At 33.7% G+C, this 10826-nt stretch overlaps 1 protein-coding gene across 1 annotated transcript; it reads left to right on the forward strand.

The window, feature by feature from the left end:
* The first annotated feature begins 5583 nt into the window (after positions 1–5583).
* Positions 5584–8258, forward strand: LOC135138502 (fatty acid synthase-like). The gene is made up of 10 exons (XM_064068477.1): positions 5584–5643; positions 5695–5851; positions 5898–6535; positions 6583–6738; positions 6788–7039; positions 7089–7242; positions 7292–7644; positions 7694–8006; positions 8064–8163; positions 8239–8258. Exons 2-10 carry the CDS (start codon positions 5714–5716, stop codon positions 8256–8258), a joined length of 2124 nt encoding a protein of 707 aa, XP_063924547.1. The 5' UTR covers positions 5584–5643; positions 5695–5713.
* The last annotated feature ends 2568 nt before the right edge of the window (positions 8259–10826 follow it).

A 10826-nucleotide genomic window follows, 5' to 3' on the forward strand; every position in this document is an offset into this window, starting at 1 on the left:
GTTTAACAGAGTGGCTGAAGGAATACGTTTGTAGTTTCCTAGTCTTAATAAATTAGTGGCAAATGGTAAAAAGATTTTTGTTAAAGCCCCACTAAGGGTGCAACATTTTAAGGAAAAATTTCCAAACATACCATTGCCCCCAGAGCCGATTATAACGAGGTGGGGAACATGGTTACAGGCCACATTTTATTATGACAAATATAGCAAAGAATTTGAGGAAGTAGTTACGGAGTTTAGCGAAGATTCTTCTCAATCGATTAAAGATTGCATAAATATTTTGGAAAACAAAGATTTGCGACAAGATCTAGCTTTTCTAAGAAGCAATTATCAATTCGTATGTGAGGTAATAGAAAAGTTAGAAAAACCCAACATGTTGTTGGTAGATGCCATAAACTTAGTGAAAGAATTTAAACAACAAGCAAACGCAGTAAGGGGTGATATTGGTACTAGAGTATCTCAAAAACTTGACGAAGTGTTAAATAAAAATGCAGGTTTCGGTGTTCTTTCCGACGTTGCTCGTGTTTTACAAGGCCAGAAGGTGGAAAATTTGGAATTAGATTCAACATTAGTTGCAAAATTCAAATTTGCGCCAACAACGAGTGTGGATGTTGAACGCACGTTCTCCAGTTTTAAACACTTTTTAAATGATCGGCGAAAAAATTTTACAGTGGACAACTTGGAACATATTACAATCATAAATTGTTTTAAAGAAAACTGAAATACGTGTGTAAAATATAAAGTCTAGGATTATTGTAATAATATTTTATCCAAAGTTCTAAGAAGTGTTCTTTGATTTGTAATATAATTATGTTTTTAATGCTCATTTGCTTAAAATAAAACTTTTTTATTGAAAATATTGTGCTTATTTAAGCGGTTATTCTTAATTTTTTTGTGCTTATAAATCCGCTCTCTAAGTATTACAATATAATTAATTTCTATTTACAATGTATTTCTTTCAGCTATCTCACATCTTTCCTTTCCCGTCGTTTAAGTTATTATTTGAAATTAAAAGGACCATCATTCGCAGTTGATTCGGTTTGTAGCAGTTCTGGAAATGCTCTTCATTTAGCATTCAAATCCATGAGAAGTGGTCAATGTGAAAATGCACTCGTCGCCGGTTGTAATTTAAATATCCACCCTAGAGCCACAATGCAATACTTTCGGTACGATTATTACTTACTCACGATAATAATTCCCTTTCTATAAGAATAAATTTGCAGCTTGGGAGCTTTAAGTCCGGACGGAGTATCTAAAGTATTCGATCAGGACGCAAACGGTTACGCTAGAGGTGACGCTTGTGTATGTATTTTGCTTCAAAAGTCTAAAAATGCGAAACGAATTTACGCACAAATTATTAATACCAAAGTGAACAACGACGGTTTTAAAAAGGAAGGCTTGACATATCCCTCGTCGCTAATGCAAGAAGAACTTTTGACTGAAATATATCAACAAAGTAATATTAGTCCTTCAAAAGTCAGATACTTCGAAGCACATTGTACAGGTACTCGAGCTGGGGATCCTGAAGAAGTTCGTGCTATAGACAAGGCTCTGGCGAAAAAAAGTGGAAAACAGCTTCTCATAGGTTCAGTAAAGTCAAATATAGGTCATACAGAACCTGTATCAGGTCTGTGCTCGATTATAAAAGTACTGATTGCTATGGAAACGGGACTTATACCACCTAATATCAACCTCAAAAGGGTTCGAGAAGAACTGGAAGGGATTAAGCAAAACCGCATAAAAATTGTGACAGAAGCTACTGAGCTTTTAGACAATGATGCGATTATAGGCGTTAACAACTTTGGTATCGGAGGTAACAACTCTCATGTGATATTGCAAAGGTTTAAAAAACAGAAAATCGATGGTGGACTGCCAAAAGATGATCTTCCTAGACTAATTTGTGTCAGTGGTCGCACTAATGAAGCGGTTTTGAAAATTTTAAACGACGTTAGTAGTAAAAGCTTGGATCAAGAATACGTCGGTCTTTTCCACCAGTTATATAAAATTAATAACCCTAATCATTTATATCGGGGATATGCAGTTGTTTCCAAACGCGGTATTGTATCAATGTCATCAAAATTATTGCCTTCCCATAAACCACATTTGCACGTTTTTTTTGGACAATTCGTTACGAATTTCCGCAAGCTGGCTTCTTATTTGAAGAAATTTTCTATTTTCGAATGCATCGAAACAAGGTATGCTAAGATTTTATTTGTGTGTTCCTAATTAAGAAATTCTTTTCTTGGTGAAGGATTAATCAAATTTTGGTACTCAACAAAGTAAAAACTCTTCAAGAAATTTTAGAATCTCAAACAAAAGCAAATGAAGACGCATTGGGGTCAATATGTTTGCAATTAATATTGGTAGATATTATAAAAGAGTTGGAATTGTGTCCTAATGGAATTTTCTGTGACACTTCTTGTACAATCGTTAGTGCTTATTATTACAACGACATCGAGCTGGAAGAGGCCGTGTTAGCAGCGATCGAACTTAGTAAAGCAAATTTTAATTCTAATATGAATTTCCAAACATCATGGAAGTTAGTGGATTTAAAAAGTAGACAGTCAGTGAAAGAGGATTACTTAACTTACGAAAATGCTGTTAAACCGTCGAAAGGCACAATAATATTAAATTTATCCGATCTGGCGCTCAGTGATGAAAATAATTTATTAGTACAAGATGGCGGCGTCAATTTACTGGAACTGTTGGGAAGGTAAGAAATGAGCACCAAAGATATTTAAAGATCATAAAAAAAATTTATAGATTATATACGGAAGGTTACCTTCCTCAAGTTCATAAACTGTATCCTCAAATAGAATTCCCTGTGAGTAGAGGCACCCCAATGATTTCACCTTCTATTCAATGGAATCACGAAAAAGCATGGTATACATATAAATTTACCAAATTTACATTATCGGATGCTGAGTATAAAGAATATACAATTTCACCCTCAAAGGACGAACATCAGTTTATAAAAGGCCATTGCACTGATGGTAATATATTTAAACTAGTATGCTAAGGAATATACCATATGATCGAGAAAAAAATCGTGTAGTAACTTTTGTACTTCGCGTATGTTTCAAATGAGTTTTTTATTTTCAAAATGTTTATGATTGTTGTTGAAATTTGTTGTTTTTGTCTCTTCGAAAAAGAGGAGATTATATTGTGTTAATTTTTTTACGAAAATTGTTTGGCCATTCAGAGGAAAAACTCTAAGCGAATTCTTTCACCACAAATATAGAAGTATATTATTACATGACATTTAAATCATTTCAATTTAGAATTTTTTGAGGTGATGTCCATAAATTGTTGTCGGGAGCGATCAACCAAATTTTGGTTAGTATTCACCATCTATGTGGTACATGATATTCGTAAGATACAAAACTTGACAACAATCGCTCCAGTAGTTTCAGACATTATCTGTTAATAAAAATAGACACAGATAGTCAGACGGAAACGGGAGACCACCTTTTTTGCATTCTAGGGGTCATGAAACGTCAAGAAAATATGAAACTGGCAAGTCGTCCGGTGGACTCCATTTACGTTCGGGAAGTAAAAAAAAAGTTCTTTCAATTTATAATTTAACAGAGTATATTTGTAGTTAACGAATGCAAAATGATGTGAAAAATGTCAGATAAATAATTGCAATACTAATATCAATATTTTAAATATAAATTTCGTGGCTTTCTAGAAGACATTTTTTCGATCATATGGTGTTAACATTAAAGACAACGTTTTTAGGACGTAACCTTGTCCCTGCAACGGAATATTTAAATTTAGTGTGGCAATCATACGCAGAAACTCAAGGATTTTTAGCCGTCGATATTCCTGTATTATTTGAAAACTGTAAGTTTATCAGAGCCGTTACACTGCCTAACAATAATTACGTAAAATTGCTTGTAACGATTCAAAGAGGCACAGGCAACTTTGAAATTCTGGAGAAAGGTTCGTTAATAGTTAGTGGCCGTATCCAACTTTGTCCAAATGCAAGCCAACAACAAGTTATCCTACCAAAATTTGATTGTTTGAGTGACGATAAACGAAATATATTGGAACAAGACGATATTTATCGGGAATTTAACCTAAGAGGTTACAATTACAGGTCGGTTTGATTCCAACAAGATACAGCATGTTGTAGTTATTTTCTAGTGGTTTATTCAAATCAATTAAACGATGCAATGCAGACGGCACTATCGGTTTGATTAAATGGGAGGACAACTGGTGTGCTTTTATGGATAATATGCTTCAAATGAAAATTCTTCAATCTGACACAAGGTTGCTTTTCGTTCCTACCGGCATTAATAAAATCATTATAGATCCCTTGAGACACATACAAATCGTGAACGAACAGGATGGAGAAGAATGTCTTCTACCTGTTTATGTGAACAAGAATTGCAACTTGATCAAGTATATAAACTAATTATTAGAATTACAGTTAAACAAAGAGCTTTGTCTTGTTTAGGTCTGGTGGAATTGAAATTCACGGAATTCAAGTAACTTCTATTTTCAAGAAAAAAGTACAATTGGAACCAGTTTTGGAAAAGAACGTATTTATCTCAAATAATTTACCGTTAGGGTTAGAAGAAGCAGTACGAGTCAACACTCAAATTATCTTAGAAAATAGTTTAGATAACAGATTTAAAGCTGTGGAAATCATTAACGAATTCACAGATATAAATGATGAACACATCTTAGGTTTTGTCAATAAAATTTTAGACCACATTCCTGGAATAACTCCTGATCTAACCATTTCGTCAGAAACAACCATAGATAAAACACCTGGAATAAAATTCGAAACTGTTACTTTAACACCTGAAAGCAATATACTTTTGTACGTTGGTAGTAAAATTCTACAACAAGGAAACACTTTAAAACAATTTTTCACGCCACTTAACAAACACGGATTTATCCTAACACGTGAAGATATCAGTTTCAGTTTAAAAAACGATGTTACTGATGCAGACATTTTAACCGATTATTTAACACCAAACGAAAGAATAATTTTATTGCGAAGAAAAGTGGAAAATGTTAGACCCGAATTTATTAAAATATCTTCGAGTAATTTTAGCTGGATTCCAGAGTTACAAAACGCTTTAAATCTCGGGAAAGATATTATAGCTTACGCTACAAATAGAGATCCCGAAGGAATATTAGGTTTGATAAATTGCATCAGGCGTGAACCAAATGGAAATTTAGTTAAGTGTTTCTTTATGATGGACGATGCTCCGGAATTTGATCCCCAGCATTCGTTCTATAGTAAACAAATTAGTAAAAACTTGGCTGTAAACATTTATAAAGATAAATCGTGGGGAACATACCGATATTTGCTTTTGGAGGAGAGACAAAAGATTAACTGTGAACATGCTTATGCAGATTTTAAAAGTAGAGGAGACATATCCAGTTTCGAATGGTTAGAGGGACATTTATCTGAAGAAGCACCACTAAAAGAAGGAGAATTTTTGGTTTCGGTAAGTTATATATTACGTGGTTCAATGAAAACGATAACTGTTTGTAGACATGTTATTCAGCAGTTAACTTTAAAGATATTATGGCTGCTACTGGACGCGTAAATCCCGAAATATTACAACCGCATCGACCTGACCAAGAGACACTAATAGGATTTGAATTTTCCGGAAAAGATCTAAGGTGGTGTTATTTATTTATTGCAAAAAACAAAGTTACACACATTATTTACAGTGGTCGTAGAATAGCTGGGATGACTAGCATTCAAGGTATTTCATCCTATTTTACTTCAGATCCTTCCTCAATTTGGAAAATACCAGAATCATGGACACTTGAAGATGCGGCAACGGTTTCTGTTGTGTATTGCACTGTTATTTATGCTCTTTTCATGGTACGAATATTAACAAAATCCATCTCTTTATTAATATCTTTTTAAGGTTGGCGATATGAAACCGGGTTCCTCAATTCTTATTCACTCCGTCACTGGTGGTATTGGACTAGCTGCCTTGAACGTTTGTCTTCACTATAAATGCGAAATTTATGTAACGGTTGGCACTCAGGAAAAAAGAGCATATTTAAAAGAAAACTATCCGCAAATTCCAGACAACCATATTGGGAATTCACGAGACACTTCGTTTGAACAAATGATTAAAACAGAAACCCGGAATAAAGGTGTTGACATAATTTTGAACTCCCTAAGTGAGGATAAATTGCAGGCTTCGATTAGGTGTTTAGCACAAGGAGGAAAGTTTATGGAAATTGGCAAATACGATTTGGCCAATGACAGTTCTTTAAATCTTTTGTTCATGGAAAAGGAAATTAGCTACCACGGCATATTGTTTGATGTCGTTTTTAGAAACTTTAAGGAAATGACATCTATAGTGGTGAAACGTTTAATAGAGGGAATTGGAGAAGGTTTTGTAAAACCACTTCCCAGGGCACTATTCAGTGCAGATGAAGTTGAAAAATCGTATAAATACATGATGACGGGTAAACACATTGGCAAAATACTGATCAAACTACGGAATGAAGAAGAAGATAGTGTTAGTACATTTCACATGATGTCAAATCCACGGTAAGTTATCACTGAAAATAGGTACGTTAAAATTATTGTTTTTTAAGTTTCCATTGTGACGTGCGTTACACCTATGTCGTTATTGGAGGACTAGGTGGAGTTGGTTTAGAATTAGGCGACTGGTTGGTCCTGAGAGGTGCAAGAAAACTAGTATTAACTTCGAGATCGGGTATTCAAACTGGTTACCAACAGCAAAGAATACAGTAAAATATAATCTCCATACGCAGTAAAGATATTCACTAGCAATTTTAGAATTTGGACAACATACGGCATCGAAGTAAAAATTTCAATGAAAGACGTAACCACCCAACGAGGATGTGAAGATTTAATCAACGAAGCGACCGAGCTTGGTCCTGTCGATGCTATTTTTAACTTAGCTGTTGTTCTTAAAGACGCACTATTTGAAGATCAAACTCAAGAAACTTTCGAAACTTCGTTAGCACCAAAAGCTCGCGCCACACTATATTTGGATCAAATCACTAGGAAATTGTGCCCAAAACTAAGGTTTATTCACAACTTAAAATTACCGGTTGTTTCTAACGATATACTTTAGGTATTTTGTCATATTTTCGTCACTATCTTGTGGTCGCGGAAATCCGGGTCAAAGCAACTATGGTATGGCAAACTCTGTTATGGAACGAATATGTGAGAATCGAAAGCGAGAAGGATTGCCAGCTGTGGCTATTCAATGGGGTGCAATCGGTGAAGTACTTAATAAATTTTTAAAGATTTTTTAAGATTGCAAATATTTTAAAGGTCGGTTTGGCGGCAAAGATGCAGAAGGAGAATAAAGAATTAGTTTTGAGTGGTACTCTCCAACAAAAGATTTCAAGCTGTCTTGAGGTGTTGGATGTCCTGTTAAAACATAACTATCCGGTGGTTTCTAGTATGGTGGTTGCCAAAAAACAACAGAAAAATAACATTGTTAGTGCAGTAGAAGCTGTTTCCTTTGTTTTGGGAATAAATGACATGAGAACGATAAGTCACTATACGACATTTACGGAACTCGGTATGGATTCGATGATGAGTATAGAAATTGTTCAACTTTTAGGGAAAGATTTTGAAATCGACGTAACGTCTAGAGATGTGAGAAGTTTAACATTTGCAAAGTAATTATTATGTCTTAAACAAAATGTTGTAATTAACGCTGAATTTCAGATTAACTGAGATGGAAAAAGAGAAAACGAACAAATCTGTAGAAGTTTTAGACAAAAAAACAGAAGAGGGCGAAAATTTGTTCATTCAGTATATTCCCAATCGCGAAACTATTCGTTTGTCTGCTGTTAAATTAAATAGCCTTATTGACTCACCCCTACAAGCTCCATCCGTGTTCGTTTTACCAGGAGTGGAAAGCATCTTCAAAACACTAGAATATTTGACGAATACATTAAAAGCACACGTCATAAGAGTACAGAACAGTAATGACAACCCCGAGGACTCTATTGAAGAAACTGCACAGAACACACTACCGGTTCTCTAAAATTTACATATTTTAATGATAATTTATTTTATATGCTTATATTTTTAGCATAAGGTCAGAGACACCTCCTTCTACATTATTGGACATTCATTTGCAACTCTAGTCGCTCTAGGAATGATCAGTTTGTTGAGAAAAACGGGCAACATTGGTATCCTGATTTTAATATTAATAATATTAATAATAATACTAATAAGTTGATTTGTCCAACAGAAACAAGTTTCAGTTATAGGGGAAAATATTTAAATAAATAAATAAATATACATAAAAATTCTAATACAGATGACAAATTATAATAAAATAAAGCTAACATTCTATATTATATTAGGCACTCTACAAGAAAATTAATCACAACCCCAATATCTTTCCAATATTTTTTATGTGTGAACCGTGCAACATTAAAGACACGGAATCATTTTGTTCTGAGTGTTACGAATTAGTTATATCACTCATTTGAACTGCTCCAGTTTCAAGAAAACGGAACTGAAGTTTATCGAAAATAACAGTTTGGTGTGGTTTTGTAAGTCCTGTAAATCTGTTAATAAGAACATGGGCAATTTATTGAGGTCGTTAGAATCTGCTGTAATTAATTTACAAAATCAGGTCTTACAACAAAATAATGTTATTAGTGGGCAGAATCATATGATTGCTAACTTGTTGAAAGATATGAACTTAATAAAAACGCAGTTCAATACTAATGATAATGTGTCTGCCACACGTGATTAGGACATAAAACCAACTACTTCAAAAAATGTCAATAAACATACATTTCAAGGAGATCCGACATTGAAAATTAAAGGCAGTGCTACGAATGATGCTCCAGAGACATCCAACAGCTATCCCCGAACTGAAGAGTTGTCTACTATAACACCTGTAACTAATAAAAACAAAAGTGAGGAAGAATTTGTCACCGTAGTTCGCAAAAAATCGAAAAAAAGAAAGGATGAAGCTATAACCGGAACAGCACAAATTGCGGAAACTGCCAACTTCTCGGCATCTTTAAAACAAAAAAGGCTTGGATTTATGTAGGCAACGTCAAGAAGTCTGCCACCTCCGATGATGTCCAAAATTATATTGTAAATCGACATCAAGTTGAAGATATCAATATCTCCATCGAGAAGCTTTCGTGTAAGAGTCAAAATCAATCATTTTGCATTGGAATTAAATTTGAATTGAAGGAACGGCTAATGGACGCGACTTTTTGGCCAAAAGGAGTAGTCGTAAGAAGGTTTAACTTTAATTTTACAAATAGTAGAGGTTTTCAGTTAACGCCTCAACTTGTTCAGGTAACATAAATCAATTTAAGAGGTCATCGTCAGGGAATGATTATTAATATTTCCAACATAAATATTCAGTGCCTTAGTAATAAGATCCATGAGTTACAGGCATATTTGAAATGTTAAGAACCTCTTGAAATAATTTGCTTAAATGAATATTGGCTGAATTCCACTGAAATTCATTCAATAAACTTGGAACAGTATGAGATTGTTACAAATTTTTGTCGTTTACGTCATATTCATGGTGGAGTTTGTATTCTTCTACACAGAAGTATTACTCATTTTAAGATTTTAAACTGTACTAAATTGTGTCACGAAATTCATTGTGAATTTGTTGGAATAAGCACCAACAATCTCGTTATAGTTTCTGTCTATAGATCGCCTAGTGGTGACTTTGATGTTTTCCTTTCAAACCTAGATTCTCTACTAAATAGCATAATGGGGAGAAACAGTGCTTCACACATTGTTGTAACTGGTGATTTCAACATAGACTTTCTTTTACAAGAGAATGATACATGTACTCTTCTACGTTTGTTACGCTCATTTGGTCTTAAACAAACTGTATTTGAGATTACGCGAGTAAATGCATGTCTTGATAACATTTTCACGAATATTGAAAATGATAAGTACGCAACTGTAGTACATGAACCTTTTTTGTCTGATCACAAAGGGATTTGTATGACTTTATATACACCAAATGATTCTATATATGAAAATCAGAGCATCTTCTACAGACCTCATACGTTTATTGGTATGTTTAACTTGTATAATTATTTGGAAAATCTGTCGTGGTCCTTTTTAGAAGATATTTCCCTCGACTTCAATGAGTTGTGGAATAAATTTTTGCTTGTGTTGTCATCTGCCATTAATGTCTACTTACCAATCAAACATAAAAAGATCCGTTCTCCTAAGGATAAAATATTTTGGTTTAATGAGACACTTAGAAAAATGCGTGAACAATTAATATTTTATGGTAACTTACTAAGCATAAACCTGATTACTCGAAAACAGTTCAATAAATTTAGAAATATTTACCGCAATGCTATAATTGAATAAAAAAAGAGAGCCTACGACAATTACATTTCTAAGTCAAACAATAAACAAAAAGCCTCCTGGGATGTGATAAACTCATATAAAAAGAACTCAAAAAAACATGACATTCCTTCTGAATTATCTTCTAATGATTTTAATAATTACTTCTTGAATGTTATAAATGACAATGATTTAAGACTTATTAATAGTGTTAGTTACAATGACTTCAAGCCAAATTTGCTAGGGGATCAGCATTTCACATTTTGTCAGATTTCCCAAATTGATATTAGAAATATAATTAATAACATGAAGCGCTCAAAAAGTGTAGATGCTTATAACATATCTTCCTATATTGTAAAGTCTACAATAAATGTGTTGATATCTCCGCTCACTAAACTTATTAATAAATGCTTAATGCACAACATATTTCCCGATGCTCTTAAAATATCTAAAGTTATTCCACTTCATAAAAAGGGCAACATATTTGACGTTGGTAATTATCGTC

The sequence above is a fragment of the Zophobas morio genome, unplaced genomic scaffold (assembly GCF_036711695.1).
Source record: "Zophobas morio isolate AGI-343-1 ecotype UQ-CSIRO unplaced genomic scaffold, CSIRO_AGI_Zmor_V1 ptg000030l, whole genome shotgun sequence".
NCBI lineage: Eukaryota > Metazoa > Arthropoda > Insecta > Coleoptera > Tenebrionidae > Zophobas > Zophobas morio.

Coding starts and splice junctions, on each gene's coding strand:
- LOC135138502 (XM_064068477.1), top strand. CDS start 5,714: ATGACTAGCATTCAAGGTATTTCATCCTATTTTACTTCAGATCCTTCC. Junction 7,040..7,088: donor AAATTGTGCCCAAAACTAAG/GTTTATTCACAA, acceptor GATATACTTTAG/GTATTTTGTCATATTTTCGT. Junction 8,164..8,238: donor GAGAAAAACGGGCAACATTG/GTATCCTGATTT, acceptor AACAAGTTTCAG/TTATAGGGGAAAATATTTAA.